We start from the raw sequence: 23026 nt of genomic DNA, 5'->3' as shown, positions 1-23026 counted from the left end.
TATATCACCAATCACAAATATTCATTCAAAAATACATTTAATAGTTTGTTGAAATCTACCTATCATATTTATTGTCACATCAAATTAAAAAAGTTTTGGAGAACACCACGCACCCTTGGTGCAGTGTTCACTCCAGAAATATAAGTTCTTGTGGGGTGTGAAGGGCAAGGGCCAAGATTTAAGTCTTTAGAAAAGAGTTTCTCACACATATACATTTAGATTAGACTGGAGTATAATTTTTATCTTGTATAAAAATAATAAAATAAATAAAATTTATGTAATAAAATTTATAGTATTTTTAACATTTTCTTATTTGAATTACTTGTGATTAATAACACGCCTATTTATAAGACCTATTTATTTAAATTTGTCTTATCTCTATCTTTAGTATTACTTAATTCTTTGAGCTTTTTTAATAGTGAAAAAAAATGTAAACTAAAATGTTTTAATATCTCCCAAAAATAGTTATATATAAAAAATAAATAAATAAAAAATTGCCCCCAAATCTGGGGCCTTCTCTAGTAAGGGGGCCCTAGGCAATGGCCTAGTTGGCCTAAGCCTAGGGCCAGCCCTGCTGTAGGAATCAAAAAGTGGGGAAGAGGAAGGGACTAAACCTGAAACAATGAAACAAAACGTGGGACTGGGAGACAGGAAGTTGTAACCGTGAAAAAACATGAGGGATTTAGTTGAAAAGGCTTTGGGTGTGGGCTTGGGCTTTATAGTGGAATTAAATGTATAAGAAGTAGACTTTAAAGTAGAGATAGGGCTAGAAATAATTTTATTTTTATTAGTATTTTAAAATTGGTAAAATCTATTTTAAAATTAAATTAAAAATTCAAAAAAGAGGATGGGAATGACGTGGCTCAATGTGAGCATAACAACATTAAATGCTACGCTTCAGCTTTTAGTAATATATAGATATAGATGATGCCAGTGGAACGGACATAAATGTTTTGGGAAGCTTGCTTGGTGCTTGTAGAGTTCATAACAACGTGGAGCTTGTTGGAAAGCACATTCTCCATAAAAATCTGAAAGATTCAGGCTACCATGTTCTTTTAGCCAATATATATGCCTCTACTAAGAGTTGGAAAGATGTGTCGAAGGTAAGAACATTAATAAAAGAGAAGGGCTAAATAAAGAAACCTGGAAGTAACTGGATTCAGGTAGGTGGTATTAATCACATTTTTCATGCAAGGGGCATAAATATAATGCATCCACAGGTAATTAAAATCCAAGAGATTCTAAAGAGTTTATTGTTGGAGATGAAGGATGAACGATATGTGGCAGATCCAAGTTCCTTCTCCCATGATCTTGCAATGGATGTTAATGAGCTAACCAATCTTGATATTGGGTGACATCTCATTTTTGCAATTGCCATTAGTAAAAAAAAAGGGCTCTCGCTGAACACAATATATTTGAGAATGAAGCTGCAGAGCAAAAACTATTAGAGCACCTAATTACAAGTATATGAGATGGACTCAACTTTTGGCACAGGTGGAATGACAGAGATGCCTAATTTTTCTTTCTGTGTTGATGAGGTACAGGCAAGTATATCTGTCCTCTCAGCAAAATTCTTTACTGGACCAATCAAATACAACTATATTAGAGAAACCTAGCTTTCAAAAACAAATGAAGCAAAATACATTCAAGTTTTTGTTCATTTACAGAAATGTTTATGGGCATAAAAGCTGCCTCCGCGTGAATTATCGCAAAAGTGATCTCTTTTATGCTCACTGCAAGCCTCTGGTAAGTACTTCAAAGGTTTATTGTGTCGATTCCGAAATGCTCTCATGTTGGCATGAAACCTTTGGATATTTTTTTCACTGCAGTGAAGGGAAGGTTGCAATCCCATGGTAATGGTGTCAATGAGCAATAACCTCTTGGAAAGAATTGCCAAATCCAAGTTGTAACACATGCTTTTGAAAAATATTTGTTACCATTCCAGCATTGTTTCAACTGAAAACAACCTGTGTCATGAGTGGTTAAAGTGCCCTACGTCTTTGGAACCATCCGATAAAATTCATAGAGCTTGATGACCTTGTTCCCTCTGTATGAATAGTCATCATCAAGGAATCCGCTGTGCCTCAGGGCACACAACCATAAGGAACCATTTGTATGATTGGCTTGACTAAGAAAATGCAAGTAAGCTGAAGGTTGTTCTTGAATGGCCCTTATCTTCATCCTCTTCTTCAATAAATGATTTTTTGGACACTTGTTGCGGCAAGCTGCATGTTTTAGAAATAGAGAGCATTTTTCGTGATTCCATAAACCACAAAGAAATGAATATGATATTATTAAAACAATGCCAGATAATAAGTCGATGGGCTATTTTAAGGATGTACCATGTTTTAATCATTTTTTTAACCAAAGAACAATGTTTGGAATTTCTTACATTTCCTGAATAGACGTTAAAACAACAGACATCAACCATGGCATGGGATGAATGGGTGAAAAGAAGGTGAGGAAGAAACAGCAGCACTTAATCTGAATCCTATGCGTAATTAAAATACAAAATTCTATCTGATGCTTTCCGTATTTCCAATATGGAGCTGTGAAGCGGTGGTTCTTCTATTATGAAATCATTGAATTTTATACTAAAGTTGACAGTCAATGAGATGAGATTGTAAATGTGGCTAATAATAGGCTCGAAAGCAATCTTTTTTTGCCCCAACATAAAAACTGGAAAAGTAATGTTTATTAAAATAATTGCTCTGCTGATCTATATTCTATGACTCTTGAATTCATTTGCTTTTCATTAAGGACAAGACATGCATATCTTAGTTGTGACTCATGGGTCTTGTGACCACTCGTACCTGACTTGATGTTTGGATCTTTGAGCATTCAGTGTTTGCATTGTTCATCAATTCTGAGTTTATGTTCTGAATGGAATCCTTTGAACTTGTTAGGGAAGCACACTCCACAGGGGGGGCAGCTCCAGAGATACCAGATGCCGGAAATGATCGTGTAGAGGGTCCACCAATCAAAGGAATGAAGGGTGCATGTGAAACTGACATGGGAAATGGTTGGCCAGGAATTCCAAGCATTTGAAAACCAGTTCCTGTGATCCCAGGCAGAGCAGTGGCTCCTACTTGTGAAGTAGGGAACTGTGTCGGGCTGAAACCCATTCTGGTGCCCATTCTCATACCCATCCCAGCACCCATGGGGGAGAAATGTGTCAAATGTGGTGCATTGATATGTTGCATCAGCATAGGTGACATCATCGGAGGCATACAAACAACAGCCCCCATTGACATAATCTGCATCAAGACACAAAAGTTAGGATACCCATATGACTATCAGAGTACCTATGCATTTGAAACAGAAGGCATATGAAAATTTACCTTTAGTTGAAGCTGAAGGGTTTTCGTATACTCAATGGCCTCGTCAAGAATTGAAACTCTGCCCACCTTGACGCATAAAGCACCAACAAGCAACAAAAACAAAGGAACAATTCAGAAACTTATTATAAAAAAGTAAGTGATCAATTTTTCTTATGGTAGAAGGTTCAAAGCTTTCAAATGAATTTAATGCAGATGTCAACCTTACTGCAATTGGGTATGATCTCTTTTAATGCACGCATCTTTTTGTTTATTTTATCTCTTCGCCTCTGCAAATTTTCATGATAAAATGGTTACAAATCATCTCCTACTTTGTGTGTGTAGTTAGGAGAAGAAAGAAAGGGAACAAGGGATTGGTGCTTATTGATATTGGTATTACTTACCCTTTCAGAAAAATTATGAACTTCTGCAGTTCGGCTTCTCTTGGTACCTGTACCTCCACGAGCAGGTGCCTGTTTTGTCTGTGGTTCTTCAATATTCTGCAGTAAAATTGGACTTCTTAAAGCAATGGAGACTCCGTGGTTAAAAAGGGATCACAAAACCAGGGGGAAATGTGGCTACTACCTTTCTAATTACTTCACTTCGATATGCGGATTCCTCAGTGTCATCATATGTCCTCCTCAAAGAATATGTTGGCTCATTTGAAGCTCCAAGTGAGTATATTGAAGAAGATGCAACCAGTGGCTCAATAAACTGTTGGATATTGGGTTTTTCGCCTGGTGTATTTGCTGCTAACCTTGAGGCTTGGCCTAGAAGTTGGTCATGAGATTTATGATTCCTACGGCCAAAAGCTTCAGAGTGCTCATCAGGGAGTGACTCCTTGGTCTTGGAAATAGGTGCTGTTAGCTCTGCATCTGGTTGATTCTGAAGACCTGTTTTTGAACCACTGCCTAGTTCAATCACTGTTGACTCAAAGGGGTTGCTACTAAATAGAGCAGGCCTCTCATCACTGCTGCCTTTCAATTCCTCAGCTCTTGATAAAACCAGACTGCTTGCCTGCCTGAACACACTGCTGGACTGACTATTAACTGTAGGAAGAGCTGCAGGTCTTAAGTAGGAGACATTCACTGTCCCAGTTTTCTTATCAGGTAGTGAATCATGCTCAGGCAAGGTCGATGTGAGCAGTCCACCCATTGTTACAAGTGAATCTGATTCTTGGCAAAACAAGGAATGTGGATGAAGCTGAGTACTCCTGGAGGTAGCAAGCTTGGAATTCCTCAGTACAAACTCAGATGCATTACTATGTCTGAAATTTGCAGTGTCATGTTTCAGAACAACTTGGGAATCTTTGGGGTGCTTGTCTTTGCTCTTACTGTTATTTTGTTCCAATTTGCATTTATACAATCCGCTGAATGAGTCAAGATGATAACCATTTTGTGAAGAATTGTTATTGGTAAAGTCCAAGTCACCATTCTTGTGACCTAAGAAATCTGAGAATGAGGACTCATTCCCTGACCTTGCTGTCTTCATATGCACGTTTGCTCTATTCTCCACCTGAGCATTGGAAGGGAATAAATTACACCCAATGCATGAATGACCCTTTTGAGTTTTTCCTGATCGATCTCGCTTAAGAAGCTCACCATTTTCCCATACTAGCCCCACAAAGTCATCCTCGGACCTGCATTAGAGACATGTTAAAAACCATGCCGCATAAAAAGAAACAACATATGAAAAAGAGATTGAAGAATGGATTACGTAGAAGCTAGAGAAGCCAAGCTGCTAGTCATCCTCGGTTTTGTTGATTCAAGCATCTCCTCTGTCATTGAATGACATCAAAGTAAATTAGAAGGAAACACTTGCAGCCAGAAAATGTTTAGCTATTTAGGCTTCTATAGTGCAGCACAAGCACATGTTCCGAAGTACTGCATGGTATCTAATTGTTCTACATTTGAAGCTACATCTTCCAAAACAAAAACAAAACACTTAACACAACTACACCAAGATCTTAATCATGTTTATAAATTTGTGTAGTACCTGACAAACAGTTTCTTTCCCTTACTGCAACTCCTTTTTAGTTTCCTGAATTTTCTTTGTTGGTTAAAGAAGCAGGAGGACTATCAAGTTAACAAATGAATTAAGGAGGACTGGATTTATAGGCCACGACATTACTTTTCTTTTCTGTTGTATATATGGCTTAACATAGGCCACGACATCTCATCTGGCACCTACTCTCAAAGGTTCTCCATTTATGGCAATGGATTGAGTTTGGTGGGATTTTTAACCCAATTCGATCCTAATAATAGTAAGAGTTTTCACTCAAAAAAAAAAAAATACTGTAGTAAGAGTTTAAGATTTTTTTTTTTTTTTTTAAAGTTGGATTCACATTTTTATCCTCGCTAGGGTTTGGTTTTCAAATCTTAAATACCGGAACTCTGCGATTATATATTTATTAAAATTATTAAAATACCTCTATTATTATATTTCTTTACACAAAAACTTAAGGTTTCTAGTGCTTGCTAATGCTTAAATTGTATTAAATAGTATTTTATATTTCCAATTATAGGGTAATCTAAATTCTAACCTAATCCAACTTGTTTGACCCGACTTATGATGGCATGGGTTTGGGATGGAATTCTTAAAATTTTATAAGATTTTGTGAGATTTAATGCATAAAATAATAAAATGTTGCGTTTTTCAAAAAACTATCTACACATAAATAATATTTTTACTTTACAGTGCTTAAAGGAAAATTCTATAATCCTAGTAAACCAAAGATACTCCCGACAGCATTTAAACAAAGGTTTAAATTTGAATGGGTCATATCTCTTAATAAGGTTTATGAGCAGCGAAGTGGTTGTACTTGTAAGGTTTATGAGCAGCGAAGTGGTTGTACTTTTAAGGTTTATGAACAATGAAGTGGTTGGTTACTTAGAGCCCACCCAAAATTATGTATAATATATATATATATATATATATATATAAATTTATATGGTGCATCTTAAATTAATTAAAAATGAGAGATCCATAGGCTTCAATTGACTTCTCCAACCCTATGTGAACAAAAAGGAGAGGTGCAAGAAGGTGGCTCAATTTGTAGGCCAACCTAGCCATGATATTTTTTTTTCTTTGCCTAAACCTAGGCCCTACGCCATCACATCTCACCTGCTCTTCAAGTTTCTTCTCCACTCAAAGAGTTAAGCTAGTAACATCAAATTGAGCACAATTTTGTGCCACACCTGGCCGAGTTGTGATTGATAAAAACGTGTGACTAATAAAGGTGTGTTAGTGAACTATGTGAAGACACATATTTACCAATCACAACTCGATGAGTTGTGGCACAAAGTTGTGCCCAATTTGATGGTCTTAGCATTACCCCCACTTGAATTATAGTCACCAACGATGCTTCTGACAACATTAAAACAAAGGTTTTAAATTCCAATGATAGGCTTATGAAAAATTAGCGCAGGGTTAATTATAGTTCTCTAACATAAATAGACAATATTTATAATGTATATTGTAAGTATAAAATTATGTTATCATATTTTGATTCAAAATTAATTTTCAATATTTATAGCTTTTGAATAGAGTTTATGATGTACTTTTATATTAGAACATATTTTCCTCTTATGTGTGTGTTTGTTTGTTTCTTAAAAAAAAAAAAAAAGTAATTGTTTCGTATATTGCTTAAGAGAGTGTGCAGTGTGTTGTGTGTAGTATAACTTGTCCACTCTCCCTTAAAAGTTATTAAGGCTTTTGAGTGTAATTTGTAATGTGTTTTGTGTTAAAACCTCTAATTCAAAGTACTTACACTCAAAAGATAATTTTTGAAAAAAAACATATTATTTTCTAAAATTTTTAATGATTATACAAAAGTTCCTTGGATTGTTTTAGACACGTACAAAAGATATCTAAAAAAGAACTCAACATCTCCCATCAAAATATTTTTGAAAATATATTATTTTCTAAAATTTTTAATGATTATACAAAAGTTGCCTGGCTTGTTTTAAACATGTTCAACAGATATCTAAAAGAAAAGAGAACTCAACATTTTTTTATCAAAATTATGTTCAATGATGTTCTTTCATAGAATAAAAATTGATCAATTATCATCCCCATGGTAAATTTTTTATCTATTTTCTTTTAATCAGCTAGTAACAGTCGTACCCCTAATGATTAAGGTGGATTTTATTTGGATAGATTACTGGACGTATCCAATCTAAAAGCAAACAACTCTTTTGTCTAAAAAATAGTGGGCTACAAAACAATATCTACAGTAAGATATGAGTAGCATACTTACCAATATGCCCTTAGACGTAGTCATACATAACATGAAAATCACGCATAGAAAGGATGGGCAATTAGAACCTATCATAGTAAGTTAAAAAAATTCAACTCAATTCAACTCATCACAGAGGTCGAACCCAACTAACATGAAAATCACACATAGAAAGGATGGGCAATTAGAACCTACCATAGTAAGTTAAAAAAATTCAACTCAACCCAACTCATCACAGAGGTCGAACCCAACCCACGTGGATCAAGTTGGGTTGGGCTGGACAATTTTTTTTAATTATTATTAATTATTATTTATTATTATTATTATTATTATTATTGAGCATTAGAACAACACCACCAAAAATAAGATCAAATTTATAACCAAATAATCATGAGTATAACACCAAACAAACACAAACAATATGAGAAGAACTTAGAATTTGGATTTTATTTAGGAAGGGGGTAAAAAAGTAAATAACAAAATTATGTAATATATTTTTTAATTTTAAAAATATTGAATATAGGTGGTGTGTAATAATAGACATCACTCTCTTGTATCATTTTAAATCAGCCCCTTATTGGTTCTTCAAGCTAAGTTCGCAAATTAGGTGACATGGTCTTCTTTCCAAAAAATAAAGAAGGTGACATGGTCTTGTCGTGATTAAGCTGAGTAGGTGACGTGGCTGTACATTCCGATCATATCCATATCAGGATGGATAAAGGATTCCAATTTGGCAATTTCTGCAAAATCTTAAGCAATGGGGATGAACTGCCAAATTTCAATGAGGTAAATGTGCCAATTCCAACATAACCAGAGACAGGACATGAATTTATAACCAAGTAAATTGAGACTTCTTCTTCTTAGAAATAAAAAATAAAAATAACAAATGTTTTTCTCAACCGGATTTCCACAAAGTTTTTTTTTTCTTAAACTTGGCAAAGAAATAAAATAAAGTTATGTTTTCATGTGAGCAATTCAAATTGAAACTTCTAACCTTTATTATCAACACTCAAACCTCTTGCATCTTGGAAATCATGCTTCTGTTGGAGCATCATTAAGCAACTTCTTGAAATATGTATCAATAATTAAGTCATCACAATCTTGATCTTCCTTGCCTCTTGTATCGACCAAAGATCATCATACCAACTCCGCAGGCACTCTAGATACTTGATTTTCAATAGCTAGGAAAAGCTTAGGATTTATTGGAGACTCTACACAAAATAGACCAAACCCTTTTAATCAAAACCACTTTGAACATATGGGATGGTAATAGGTATTAGATTTGGGCCATTTGGCGCAAAGTAGTACTAAGATTAAATAAATCTGTTAGCATTCTAACTTGAAGGGAGTTCCTCTAAATCTAATTCATTAGATCATAAGTAATGTTACACCACTCAATATTTTTTAATTAGATGCAAATTTTAACAAATCTACCGTTAGATTACATAATCTAACGTATATTCTCCTTACTTGCAAATTTTCATGATAATAAAAAATTAATAGTTATGTCATCAATTAATTGTTTAAATTCAAATTTTTGTAATTTAAAATAATGTATAAAATATGAGTTTATGGATCGAATAGTAAATAACATTCAATTGACATAAAAATTAGCAAGAATGTTAAAAACATATAAAACATGTAATTTAATGGTGAGATTTTCAAAATATGAATTCTATAATAAGTTATTAGATGGTATAATATTGTTAAGAGTTGCACTAGTTATATATAACATGAACTAACTCTCTCTCTCTCTCTCTCTCTCTCTCTCTCTCTCTCTCTCTATTTTTATCACATTACTCATTAAGTTAGATATTATTAAATAAATCATGTAATTAAAAACATAACTCAATGATTGAAAGCCCCTAAACATTGTCTACAAGACGATAACAAAAGAATGACAAGCATGACAATTGACATGTTTATCGTTTTCATTATCTGCTTGAAATTGTGTACGACTACGAGAACTACATGACTTCGTGACGAGGACACGACAGTAGGGTGAGCCCAGTTACGGGAATCTAAGAAAACCCACGTGGACCAATGGGCCCTAGCCTCCTTGTACCATTTTCTTTGGTGTCCTCAAACTCTACTTTGTACCTGAAATATAGTCACATCAGGCACACCCATTTCCTTAAACAACAAATCAAAGTTTTTCAATCTTTTTTAGGAAAATAGACTTTAAAAAAGAAAAGGGTACACTTCACGTGCTCCTCCCGTGAGATTCACGTGCCCCTCTATTTTCTTGTCTGTGTACTTTTTCACACATAAGCACAAACCGACACAGGAAACTTTAAAACCTCCTGAGAGCCAATCCATTCAGCTAAACAGACACCAACTCACAGAATTGCTAATCCACTAGGAAAGTGACAGAGATACAAACCACAAAAGTCCTATTTTTTTTTTTTGGTAGAATATACTTTTTTTTTTTCCTTATTAATTTTTTGCATCTTAATCATGTGGAATAGATATACTTGTGGACCAATTCTTGCGTCGTGTGTGCTTATTGTTCACAATTTGTGTAATCAATCATCTCATATGACCCATCAACAAATTGTATCATCCAAAAAGAAACATGTATTATTTCATTTATTTGGGATACTCAGAGCTTACTATTTGCAGGGTAACTTGAGCAGTAATATTGATTATTTGTAAGTCAAAATTTATCTACAATATCTTACGTGCAGTACATTATATTCTCAAATTGAATTCAAACGCTTGATTGTATTGATCAATAGAACACAAATAGTGTTATATTTTCCAACGACGATTACATTCAAAGCAACGAGGGTTTGATTTCAATTTAAAAACATGATGTATTACACTTAAGATATTGTATTTAAGTTCTACCTTATTTGTAATATCTTTGACAATTTCTTTTTATTATATAGTATCCTTAATAATAATGTAACATCTTTTCGCTGGGGCTGAGATGACCAAATTGACAACTGACATTTGCAATATTATGTCATCTGCTGTGTATCACGCGTGGTAGTGTGAGTCCTCCAGTACCCTCAAACTCTTTCCCTACTGATGAAGTGGTTTCTTTCTGCAATTGCAAACAAACCCTCTGAAATTTTTTCAAATAGCACACATTTTAAAATTCGAGGTCTTAATTAGTAAAAATCTTGCCTAACTTGTATATCTGTTGAGAAGAAAGAGTTGGACCTGATGCGCCTCATAAAAATTGTCTTAAAATCTCACACAACAGGAGAAGCACAAACACCACAAGGTCAAGTAATTATCCAATACTTTACATGCAATACTCATTATTCCCTAATGTCACGTAATACTAAATTCTACTAATTACATTTATGGTAGAACCTACCATTCATGTGTGAAGGAGCATTACTTTTAGGGTATTGAATAATTTTCCCTCAAGGTCAGTGATGCTTGATCTTACATTAACACAAACAAATAACCAAGCAATGATTTAGACAGAGGAAGCCCAAAAAAGTAGGAAGACAATCTCTGTTTCTAAAGGAGCTAAATCCTCTCACTTTCTACGTATTCAGAGATCAAACCAAATGAAAAGCAGGCCAGCTTCTCATGCGAGGTTTGAAGTCATTAGAATTCATTTACTTGATGGCATGTAAGCAACGATTTGAAACGCAAGCCTCCAGTAACATTCTTAAGCCTGTTACAAGTTCAATGCAATGACATGGAAGACAGAAACTACATTGATACGTAGCAAGACCATATTGGAAATCAAATTTATTAACATTCATTTATGTAATTGTACACAAGAAAAGAGTCCCCTAGTTTCCCAGTTTGTTCCTCAGAATTAGAGATATCAATCTCAATACTAAAAGCACAGATGTAAAGTATTACTACAGCCTTAAATTCAGACACTGTTTCATTTGAAAACATTTACTATTTCTTCCTTTTGGGTGTCATTTACAATACAATTTTGAACTGATTGCTATCTGATTGTGTTTGAAGAATTTTTCTATTGGAACGAGGAAACCCTCACACATGGAACTAAGAGACCAATGTTACTGACAATTAAGAGAAAATAAAATTGTCTGTACAATTTAGAATATAATTGAGAAACAGTGAACAGATGAAAGATAAATTCCTAAGCATGATATAGGTAATAGGATAATACTGATGACCTACGAAATGCAAAGGCTTACAAGGTCAATTCCAAGCATCAGTGAAAATCTTCGGAATTCTGTAACTGTAGGTGAAGTCCATGACTTCCTAGATAGCAGTACAAATCAAATCAACTTAGTACACCCTCCTTCAAGCACAAGGATATCACGTGTTTCAATTGGAGCATCTTTCCCCTTGCCAACTGCAAGATTTTAGAAGAATAAAATTACATTATACTAGATAAATAAACAATGACTTGGTATTATGCAGTAAATGTACAGTAAGTACTATACGATCACATCTATGAATAGAATATATAAAGAAGGGGGAATTAAGTTATGCTAGAAAAAACAATGACTTGGTATTATGCACTGATGTAAAGTTAAGTACTATTACTATATGATCACATTCTATGAATAGAATATTAGAAAACAGGGGCCCACTACAACATTTGGCACCCTACCTTCAATAAGCCAAGGTCAATAATAAGAAGATTAGATATTCTAGTTTGCAAGATAATTGTTGCATAAAACAAAACTTCATAGGAAAGGAATGATAAGAAGAGTCATTCAAAAGCTTATGTTGCAAGCAACTGATAGTGAAACCCACTGAAAGGAGATTCCAAACCACCGCATGCAGCCATCAGCATGTATATCATACAATTGTCTGCTATGTAACTATCTTCCTTCCAAATAAGCTTGCCACACATCCCGATTACATTATGCCCAGAACAGTGAGAAACACGGTCATAATTTTATATATAATAAAAGTGGCACAAAAACTTGCCTCGTGGATAGCTGTGATTCTTCTTTCAGCATCATTAAGTTGGGTCTTGACTGCTTCTTCCATTTGCAAGAGAAGCTTCCGGTGTGATGTTTCTGTCAACAGAATTAATAAAATATATAAGAAATTCTGCATAAAGTAGCTACAATGCCAATACATACTTATCAAGTGTATCCTAAAAAAAAAAAAAAAACACTTGCTCATATCTATTTTAACTTTTCTTTAGGAGGAACTGCTCAAACTTAGTTTTCAAATTTCTTGTTTATGACATGTTTGGTCAGAATTTCAAGTCCATGACTTTTGCTGCATCATATATTGCAGCCATGAAAGGAGAGCAGCCAGCTGCTACATATATCACACTCTGACTCATTTATTAGAAATGACAAGATGCTAGCAAAGATGAAAATATTATGTATGTTTACGTGAAAGCAACTGCAAATGAAATAGGTGTACAGAAATTCATTCAAGAGGATACGAACATTTGTTTTGCATGGGATTTGTAACACTTAGGTCTGTTTGCATTTAATGAGTTGCATTATTTTCTTTTCATTTGTCTGATCTAGGTCATTCTCTATTTACTGTAAACAACCTCATAGGATAAATTTATCCCTGTGATTATGCTGATGTCACCACATTGAACTACCGTTTATCAGCTTTATAAAGGATTATGGGGTTCAAATGACATTCAAATACTCCCAAATCAAATTGAGAACAAATTTATACCATGGGTGCTAATGAAAGAATCAGGATAGAGTTGCATTATCAACACAAAATGATGATTTAGGAACCATGCTGTAGTTCCTTGCTCGTATTCCAAGTCATAAGAGTTAAAACAATGAATTAGCATCACCCATCTGTCACTTACAAACTCTAACCTTATTAGTAAAGTGCATCCAATCAATGGATTGCACCTGGTGTATTCATCTTACAAAACCCTCAAGCCATATAAACAAAAACTTATATGAATCAATTTATCAGATTTATTTAATTCTAACCCATTAGTTCATGCAGTTAGGAGCATTTGATCATGTGGATCCTTCACTTATGACAGATCCATGAGCATTACAATGAGTATACAAAATTGGGTTGCTTGTATATGTATCACATGGAATTCAAAATGTATGACTTACATGCGTAGTTTGATAAATAATGCCAACTCAAAGACATTTTTTGATGAATTGAAACAATTAATATATGCACATTCACAACAATAAGAGTTGCCATACTTTTCTTCTCCATTGTTCCCTTAAACTCTATCTGGTGTGCTTCTAGCCCTTCAAGCATGTTTCTGAAGTCCTGGAGATGCTGATTAATATCTTCTTTGAATTTTTCATGAATCAACTTCAATTCGTTTTGTTGCTCTGTGTGATTAAAACATCACCTTTAAGCTTCATCAAGTGGAATATCTCACCATTTAATGCAATGGTCTAGTTGATACAAATTCTGTTACCTTCAAATTTTGCTTCAAACCGTTTTCTTTTTGATTTACTGAGGCCTGTCAGCTTCCCTCTGGAAAAATTATCAAAATCAAAAATAAGAAACAATTGCCTTGAGCTGAGAAACCTATCAACTTGAAATACCTACATGTCTGTCTGAATATGAGACTCAAGGTTCTGCAGCTGCAAAGATATCCCATCAGCAACGGACATCACAATTTCAGAGGATCTTTTAGTAGTCTCTGACTTCATTCTGCTTTTAAGTTTTTGTAGTTCCAAGCAAAACAGTTGGATAGCCCTAAAGTATAAAATGAAACAAAAATCAACCAGAAATAGATTGTGTAGTTAGGAAAGTAGTTCATATTTTCTGATGGGAAATTTTATGGTTTTGAATAGCAGAAGAAAAACCTCGACAATCCATCCTCTTGGCTCTGCTCTAAAGGTTCTTGAATCGAACTACTTTCTCCAGTCCCTGGCCAGATTTTACAAAGATAGAGAAGAAATTCAATGATAAAAAGCACATAATAAAAGTGAATGTTTGACAGATGAATCAAAAGCAGTAGTATATATATATAGTGAAGTTGTACCTTTTGGAGAGGGTGACATGGGACTGATATTATCAAATCTAATGCCTTCACAGGACCCGCGCCTTTTAGTTGAACGAAGTGTGAAATTTGATTTCTCAGCAGCACCAGGTTCTGGAGACGATGTATCTCCTTCTCTACAACCTGCACATGACCATTAGATAAAAGCAGACCAACACTCTAAGAAACACATGCAGAAAAAGAAGCATATGGTGGTAACAAAAAATTTAAAAAAAAAAAAAAAAAATTAACTGAGATGGATAAGAAGAAACATATAAATTATAATACTTCCTGACACCATAAACAGTCTACTCTGATGATAGCTACTAGTCGACGAGCTTGAGGTGTAAAGTTAAAGCTTGAGTTTTCATTCTATAATATAGATTAATAATATGTTACAATTACTTTGTTGATAAAACTTATTATCAGTGGTTGATAACTTGTGGAGTGAGGCCCACGTATTTATTTTATCTTCACTCTACTTATCTCAAATGTATGTATCTTCAATCAAGAATTACAGGATTTATGTGACAAATACATAAGATGTTAATAGCAATATCTTCTATACTGAAGTTCATGTGGAACTGATGCAGGAGCACAGCCAAAATAACTTCAGAATTTCTATGTCAGATTTTCATCCAATTTTCTTTGGATTATTTCAGGTTTTAAGTTTTTATTTATTTAGTTTGAGATCAAATAGGGATTAAAATTTCATGCTCTTAGATAGGGATTAGTTTGGACTTTCATTTCTAGTTTGAGTTCAGCAAGGATAAGTTTACACATGCACAACAACCTTGCCCTCCACCGTTTCTTAGAGAGAGAGGAGGAGCCATTTGTGCTAAAGCTCATTGGCATAAACAGTAAACATAATTAAAAATCTAATTTTTTTCTACGGTGTTCTCTGATGACCATTCTTATTACACAATAAAATCATATTAATTTTATAACATAGAATTCCATGTTTAGCTTCTCATACTCTACTTCTCATGCATATCAGTGTTCATGAATATCAGTTGTAAAATGGAGCCAGCAATAACAACTACAAATGCCTTGTTCACACATTGAATGTAAGTATTTACAAGTGTACAAACCACTATATGCTTCAAGGATGGGTGAACCATCTGCCGAACTCTTACAATCCTGTTCTTCAGCTGATGATTCAGACAGGCCATCTTCTGCATCTTTCTCTTCAATATCAACCACTGCTTTTTGGGGTGGAAAATTTTTAAGTTTCTCTGCATCACCCTTAAGTTCAATAAGGAAAAACGAAAGGCAGAAATACAAGAGATTCCAGCTTAGAAACCAGCACTAATACAATACTATCATATTGGAACCTCTAAAACAATAAAGGATACAGAATACTCTTTCTGTGCATTTGACCCATAATGATCTGGTTTTGAAGTCTGCAAATTCCTGAAGCTACGAATGCCTCCCACAGTAAATCTTTTCTTTGTTGGTGGACGACTGGGAACATCATGTTCCAGTTGGTCCGTTTTTGGAGTTGAGGTACGGGTAGAACTTGAGGTGGGAGTTTCAATTCTAAATGTTGGACTCTCAAAGCCATCTTGTTGGTCCACAACATTCTTTAAAGAAGGATTATCAATTTCTTCTTGTTGGTCCCCATTTGCTGGACTGTTAAAATCCTCCTGCTGATCTGTCTTGTCTGTCAAAGGGGATTGACGTGAATTTTGTTCCTGGATTTTTTTCTCCACTTCAAGGTACTCTCCCATTTTCTTGCCTGGTGAAGGTGTCTCCTCAGCAGGAAGCGGTGCTGCACTCCTATAACTTGCTCCCTGGATCTTATCTGAAGTATCCTTTTCAGGAAACAAAATCTTGCGTGGCTCAATTTTGGTACTCTTTTTATCACTCTTCTTCCTCATAGGCTTTGAGGAACCACCATTGGCAGAACCATTTACTCTCCCAGACCATCCTCCTTTAAGGGAGAAGATGTTCTTCTCTTGATTTTTCTGTATGTAACCAGAAGATGGACCACATTTAGTTCGCTTAACTTGCACCTTTGGTGAAACTCTCTTTTGGGTCAACGAACGAGTTACTGGTCTCCTGATAGTGTGATCAGGGTCTTCAGAGTCAGTTTCTATTGTATCTGAATTCTGTCTGGGCCTGACTACTTCACCACCCTTTTGATCAAAATTCTGCCCCGGCTTTAAATTATTGGCACCGACCTCATGACTTTGAGAGTTAGAAAGCTGACTCTTAGGTGAAGAAACATTGCCCAATATCTCCCAGAGCTTCATTCTCAAAGTTTCAGTTTGGGTTTCTGTTTTATCTGCTTTATCCGACACGTGATCTTCTTGTGCGGCTGCAAAACTAAATTCCTTCACCGTCTCTGTGCTTCCATCCTTCATTCCCTTCCTTTTGTAGGTAATCCCATCAAACTGCTTCTCACCACTGTCAGACTGTAAAATTGATGTCTTATTGGTACAAAATTGAACGGAATGTGTCGCTGGTGCATTTTTTTGTCCACTAAGCTTGTTCTGCCTGCCACTAGTGGCTGGTTGCTCTGCACAAAAGAAAGTCTCCGGAAAAGACGATTGTTGGTGAAGTGATCTTGTAGTAATCCAAGGCGAACCCTCCCGCTCTGGAGCCTCAATTGGTTTCCTTTTGACAGGAGCCGTGACTTGTTGCCCCTTCTTTTTCACTTCTATGGAATTTTCCACATTAAGATTCTTCCTTTCTGTCGGGACTGCAACGTCATCTTCCTTAGCAGCTCCAGACATTTTCTTGGCTACTGAATCAACCATAACCCCAATGGATATCTTCCTCGATTGGCTAGACGGCTGATAATTGCTTATACTCCGACAATCACTCATTCGATCCTACAACATGTTTTTGCAAGGGTGTCAATTATCCAATTTTATCAACTACTTGCCATGGTTTGAATTTATCATAGCAATTAAGGCCTGTAATAATCCCAATTCCCCAATTCCCTTTCCACATCTTTTTTTATTTACACACACACACACAGAATTAAAACTAATAAAGTATAAGTTTCTGTAAAAGAAAAGCTTCCCAATAACACAGAACTGAGACTCCAATCAAATCCAAATATCCACAACTAAGATAAGTACAAGGCACAACAAAACCTTCAACACATATGACTTATATATGAGAAGACGCCATTATCAAAAATCATCAGAAGTGATTATTAAAGAGGCAAATGACACGACATACAAGTAAGCTGATGAATATAAACAATCCAATTTAGCAACAACAGAAAGAAAATGAATGTAAAGCTTATAGCATTTAACTTTAACAAAGAGTTGGGTATTGAAACACCTCTATCAGTACTATTAGTCCTTAAGTCAAAGATTGTCAGTACTTACATCTCGTAGATTCCGTGGTGCATCGACCTCCATTATCCCAAATTTGGCTGAGAGGACACGAAATTAAAACCAGTAGCGGCTGTGACCCAAAAAAGTAACCAAAAATAGTTTAGATGAAGAAGCGAAGGGGAGAACTAAACGAATCCATAAGCAATTTGACAAAAAAAGGCAGCAAAACTCAAAGTAACTAATCTAAACTCAGCTTAATACAACCGTTTGGCTTGTTTTCAAAGAGTTATTTCATATATTTTCATTTCCGGAGTGAAATTAAAACAAAATTAAGTACAAGATTCAAATCTGAATATCTCATTCCTCACCAACCAAACAGAGTGTTAAATGAAAAAAGAAAACGATAACTAGAATCGATTACATGTAAGCCCTAATTTTCACATCCAATTTTGGCAAGGCATTCAAATTCAATTCTATATTAAACCAAAGGTTCAAATCAAATTCAAATTTCGAAAAATCCAAAATCCTCCGAGCACTTTACGTTCTCGATCACACAGATTCCAAAATAAAATCAACAACACCGAGCTCAAACAATCACAGATTCAGAATTCAAAAACAAAGAAAAAAAACAAAAAAACGGATATCAGATTGTAGACAAAATTCGAGTCCAGGCAAAAGCGAAACTGAATCAGAGAAATAGTTATTAAGACGACAAAATAGACGAGAAAACGAGAGAGATCGCTTACGGCTTGTTTGGCGGAGCTAATTGAAGAGCTCCAAATTTAAATTGAAATTATGTGAACCAAACAATCGTAGAGGAGTATAAGCTTAAAGTGGAAACTGGAGAGAGAGAGAGAGCTCAGTGGTGTAAATTTCGTGATCGCCAAAATTTTTTGGCCGAAATGAAAAAAAGAAAGAAGCGGGAAAATATAAAATGTGATTACGGTTTGGATCGTAACTGTCTGATTGAGTGTGTTTTATAGACTAGTTTAAGCGCGGTGCGCATTGCGCACTCCTCTTTAGATAAATGGACGATTTTACCCCTCTATTTTTGGTATACTTCCTTGGATTTTTAAATAAATAAATAAATAAAACTTGAGTTTAGAACTTTAGATATTTCAAGGTGTTAATATTAAGTTCTCTAAATCAAATTTAAACACATGTATGTATTAAATTTAATTATCTTTTATAAATATAATATCTTTTATTGTTCATTGATCAATGCACCCATGTGTTTAAATTTAATTGAAAACCTAATATATTGTTCTTACAAAATTGTACCAAAGTTTTATATATATTTTTTATTATTATAATGCTTATATTTATTTTACTAATATCAAGGAATGCATGATCATTGGGCTGAAGGTAGGAAGCCATGATTTCAATTTTGTGATGGAGAAGGTTAAGTGAAACCAAAATATTTGAGATCGTATATTTTCTCCTCAGGGGATCAATCCTTGTAAATGGTCTGTTTGATTAGGTGAAAAATGAAGAGAATAGAAAATGAGAGTTTTCATTTTGTCTTGTGTGGTGAAAAATAAAAATATGAAGGATGGAAAAGGGGGTGGGTTGTTCCACTCCACCCAAGCCTAAAATAAAATAAAATAAAAATTTTTAAAAATTGTACGGGCCAGGGCCTCGAGCCCATCAGGCCTTGGGACTTGGCTTGGCAGCCTAATACACCACCCCCTCCTCATTGGACCTACAACCTCGATCCGAACACCTCAGGGGCCAATCTGGGCCCAAGAGCTAGAATGAGACTGCACTGTCTTGGATACCAAAAGCAAGCCCCTCCTGATCGTCTTTAACCTGGTCAGGGGTATCATTGCTCGAAAACACCCTGTACTCGGCTGCCCGGTAATGCCTTTGGGAATTTCGCTGTTGAGCGGTCTTTTGGAAGTGGGAATTAGTTCCAATGCCATTACCACCTTTCTCAACCGAACATCCACTTAGCAATGATGGAATTGGACCCCCATCCACATGAGTAAGGAAATAATCATAACACCTCCACTCCTCTCATGCTATAAATAGAAGAATGGATTGAGAAGTGGGGGTTGGCAATTCTGAAGAGGAGATGAAGAGAAAAAAGGAACTATACTAGGAGAGAAAGGTGCAACTCTGTGAGAAAAGAGGGATAGTTTTGTGAAACAGAAGTGTGCAACTGGGTCCCCGGGTAAAGGACTACCCATAGTAGAAAAACCAACGCCCACAATATAAATAGATTATGAGCCCAAAAATAGGCTGAGCCCGTTAATTATATTTTTGGCACGCACAACTGGCACCGTCTGTGGGAATCTCCTATGAAACTGTGGTTCTGTTGAGACTTGCATGGGAAAATGTCTGGAGGTCAATTAGGGAGTTATGCTGAAAGTGACTCTAGGAGATCTTCTTGGGGATCCACTTGGCGGGAAAGAAGGCAGAAGGGATGTGAAGATAGGGAGTATGAGCAGGAGGAAGGGCAGTCGGGCTTTGGAGAAGGGTCGTTTCAAACGTACCGAACAATGTCCGGTGCTTCGGGGCGCAATCGTTTTGATAGAAGGGACGAGGAGCTAGAGTGTTTGTGCAGGTTGGTAAGGGACTTAGAGTTGGAAGCAAGAGGTAGACGTCGGAGGAGAGACCACAAGGAAAGTGAAGAACGGTCAGCCAGTGTAGGAGGTTGCTACGAAATAGGGTCCAATCGATCCGGTTCCCATCGACACCGAGATCGTTCACGGGAATATGTGGACTGGGACGCAGTTTCCCCAGAGGAGCGACGACCCCAGAATGCTACTATGGATGCCATGAGCCGTGTATTACGCCAAGTTGCTCGATCGTCGTTCTCAAGTGACATTGAACAAGCCCCTATGCCGAGCAGATTTATGCGGCCACCGTTCAACTCTTATGATGGAAAAACTAACCCGGTAGAACACGTAAGCCATTATATTCAAATTATGTCCTTGCATACTCATAATGATACACTAATGTGTAAGATATTTCCTTCAAGCCTTAGGCCCACCGCCTTGAGGTGGTTCAATGGATTAAGGACAGGCTCAATTCACAGTTTTGCCGAGCTGATTCAAGAGTTTGGCGTCCGGTTCATGACTTGCAGCTGAGTTCCGCAGCCCGTGGATGCATTGCTATCAATGAAAATGGGAGTTGGGGAAACCCTCTATAGCTACGCTAACCGGTATTGGGAGCTATACAACGAGATTGGCGAAGGTAACGAAAAAATCGTGGTGAGTAATTTTTGGTTGGGATTGGCCAAGGATTCCGATTTGCGAGACTCATTGACGAGGAGACCACCCAAAGATATGAGGCAGTTGATAAGGCGCATTGAAGAATATAAAAAGTTAAAGGATGACCAGCTGCAAAACAAGGGCAAGGCTCTGATCATAATCCAACCGCAGTAGGGGGTTTTCAGTTAAGGCCCTAAAAGGATTTAAGGATTCAGGAGGCGAATGCACAGGTAGGGGAAGTGAATGTGACGTTCAAAGAGCTGGTGCATAGGATCGTGGATCGGATTAAAAATGAGCCATATTTTCAATGGCCAAATAAGATGGGGGGAGACCCGTCGAGGAGAAATCAGAATTTGTATTGTACTTACCATAGAGATAAAGGGTATACCAATGAACAATGCAGAGTGTTAAAAAATCATTTAAAGCAGTTGGTAAAGGCGGGATATTTGAAAGAGTTCATGGTGAACCTTAGGAATCAGGAAACCAGGCAGGATGCTCAGCCTCGAGGGAATCCTCTCCCACCCCCACTGGGAGTAATAGAAGTCATCCACGCAGCTCCAAGGGGCACTCATGTGTCCAAGAGGAGGGGGTGCTGGCTGTGGTACTGGCGAAAAGTTGCACGAGTGAGCAACCCTCCGAGAAGAAGTTAAAGTACACTCGAGAGCCCATTGCCTTTAATGACGATGATCTGGAGGGCACGATTCAACCACACGACGATGTTTTGGTGGTTATAGCCCAGATAAATGGTTTCATAGCAAAGAGGATATTGATAGATTAGAGGAGTGATTCCGAGGTGATGTATCCCAACCTGTTCAAGGGGCTTGGCCTAAAGAATGAAGATCTTTCCAAGTATGATAAGCCTCTGATGGGGTTTGATGGCCAGATGGTGATCCTAGAAGGGCAGATTTCGCTTCCTATAAATATGGAAGGTAAGGAGGTGATGGTAACATTCATAGTGGTCGCTTCATTTTCTCCTTACATGGCAATCCTTGGAAGGTCGTGGATTCATGCAATGGGGGCAATACTGTCCACCCTGCATGTGAAGGTCAAATTCCGCACTGAGCAAGGTATTGCTATAGTGAGAGGTAATCAACAAGTGGCCAGGCAGTGCTTGGTAGCTGCAGTTGATCAGGGAATCAAATAAAAGGAGTCAATTGAGGAGGCTCCCTTATAGAAATTACAAGAACCCTAAGAGGAAGCGGGGGCTAGCTGTGCCGAGGACTTAGTAAGAGTAAGGATACTACCGGATGATGACAGGAGTTTTTTGATAGGAGCAAGTGTGAAGGACAAAGAGAGGGTGGAGATGTTGATGTTTCTTGTGCAGAATGTAGACATGTTCGCTTGGAGCCCATATGAGGTGCTCGAAGTGGACCCCGAGTTCATAGTTCACAAGCTCAATGTGGACCCGTTGTACCCTCTCAAGAAGCAAAAGTCGAGGAGATCGGTTAAGGAGCACGTCGAAACTGTCAGGCAAAAGGTCAAGAGATTAAAGGAAGCCGGGGCTATAAAGGAGATATTCTTTCCGGAGTGGCTTGCGAATACCGTGGTGGTAAAAAAGAAGAATGGAAAATGGAGGGTTTGTGTTGACTTTACTGACCTGAACCGAGCATGTCCAAAGGATCTGTTTCCCATGCCAAAGATTGATTAGTTGGTAGATGCCACCTATGGACATCCAAGGATAAGCTTTCTGGACGCTTTTCAAGGTTATCATCAGATTACCCTAGCTGCCGAGGATCAGGAGAAGACGGCATTCATTTCATCTGATGCTAACTATCATTATACCGTGATGCCATTTAGGTTAAAGAATGCTGGAGCCACATATTAACAGATGATGACGAGAATGTTCAGAGATAAGATTGGGCACACAGTTGAGGTGTACATTGATGATATGGTGGTAAAAAGAAAATAAGAGACGCAGCATATTAACAATCTCAAAGAGGTGTTCGAAGTACTTCGACAGCACAAGTTGTGCCTCAATGCTGATAAGTGTGCTTTCGGAGTGGGGGCTGGCAAGTTCCTAGGGTATTTGATCACTAACCGAGGAATAGAAGTCAACCCCGATAAGA

The 23026-nt window shown here is 36.6% G+C and overlaps 3 protein-coding genes across 4 annotated transcripts; 1 reads left to right on the top strand and 2 right to left on the bottom strand.

Moving 5' to 3' along the window:
* Window positions 1-1203: 1203 nt before the first annotated feature.
* On the bottom strand, window positions 1204-5449 carry LOC115972550 (transcription factor PHYTOCHROME INTERACTING FACTOR-LIKE 15-like). The gene is made up of 8 exons (XM_031092876.1): window positions 5313-5449; window positions 5034-5094; window positions 3903-4956; window positions 3722-3817; window positions 3542-3607; window positions 3342-3407; window positions 2814-3257; window positions 1204-2225 (listed from the first exon to the last, which is right to left on the bottom strand). The coding sequence occupies exons 2-8, from the start codon at window positions 5087-5089 to the stop codon at window positions 2190-2192; spliced, it is 1818 nt and encodes a 605-aa protein (XP_030948736.1). The 5' UTR covers window positions 5090-5094; window positions 5313-5449; the 3' UTR covers window positions 1204-2189.
* A 6118-nt stretch (window positions 5450-11567) lies between these two features.
* On the bottom strand, window positions 11568-18668 carry LOC115969983 (meiosis-specific protein ASY3). 2 transcript variants are annotated; one of them, XM_031089624.1, is made up of 11 exons: window positions 18492-18668; window positions 17797-17875; window positions 15808-17289; window positions 15544-15697; window positions 14456-14596; window positions 14277-14340; window positions 14017-14166; window positions 13883-13941; window positions 13659-13793; window positions 12436-12527; window positions 11568-11851 (listed from the first exon to the last, which is right to left on the bottom strand). In XM_031089624.1, exons 2-11 carry the CDS (start codon window positions 17827-17829, stop codon window positions 11780-11782), a joined length of 2382 nt encoding a protein of 793 aa, XP_030945484.1. In that variant the 5' UTR covers window positions 17830-17875; window positions 18492-18668; the 3' UTR covers window positions 11568-11779. The 2 variants fall into 2 exon arrangements, with proteins under 2 accessions (XP_030945484.1, XP_030945485.1); XM_031089625.1 differs by having other exon boundaries at window positions 15589-15697.
* Window positions 18669-21756: 3088 nt separating this feature from the next.
* On the top strand, window positions 21757-22608 carry LOC115970586. Its single transcript, XM_031090193.1, has 2 exons — window positions 21757-22045; window positions 22232-22608. The coding sequence occupies exons 1-2, from the start codon at window positions 21757-21759 to the stop codon at window positions 22606-22608; spliced, it is 666 nt and encodes a 221-aa protein (XP_030946053.1).
* The last annotated feature ends 418 nt before the right edge of the window (window positions 22609-23026 follow it).

Source organism: Quercus lobata, chromosome 12, assembly GCF_001633185.2.
Source record: "Quercus lobata isolate SW786 chromosome 12, ValleyOak3.0 Primary Assembly, whole genome shotgun sequence".
NCBI lineage: Eukaryota > Viridiplantae > Streptophyta > Magnoliopsida > Fagales > Fagaceae > Quercus > Quercus lobata.
The sequence above is the reverse complement of the archived record's forward strand: the minus strand, read 5'-3'. Positions and strand labels throughout refer to the sequence as shown.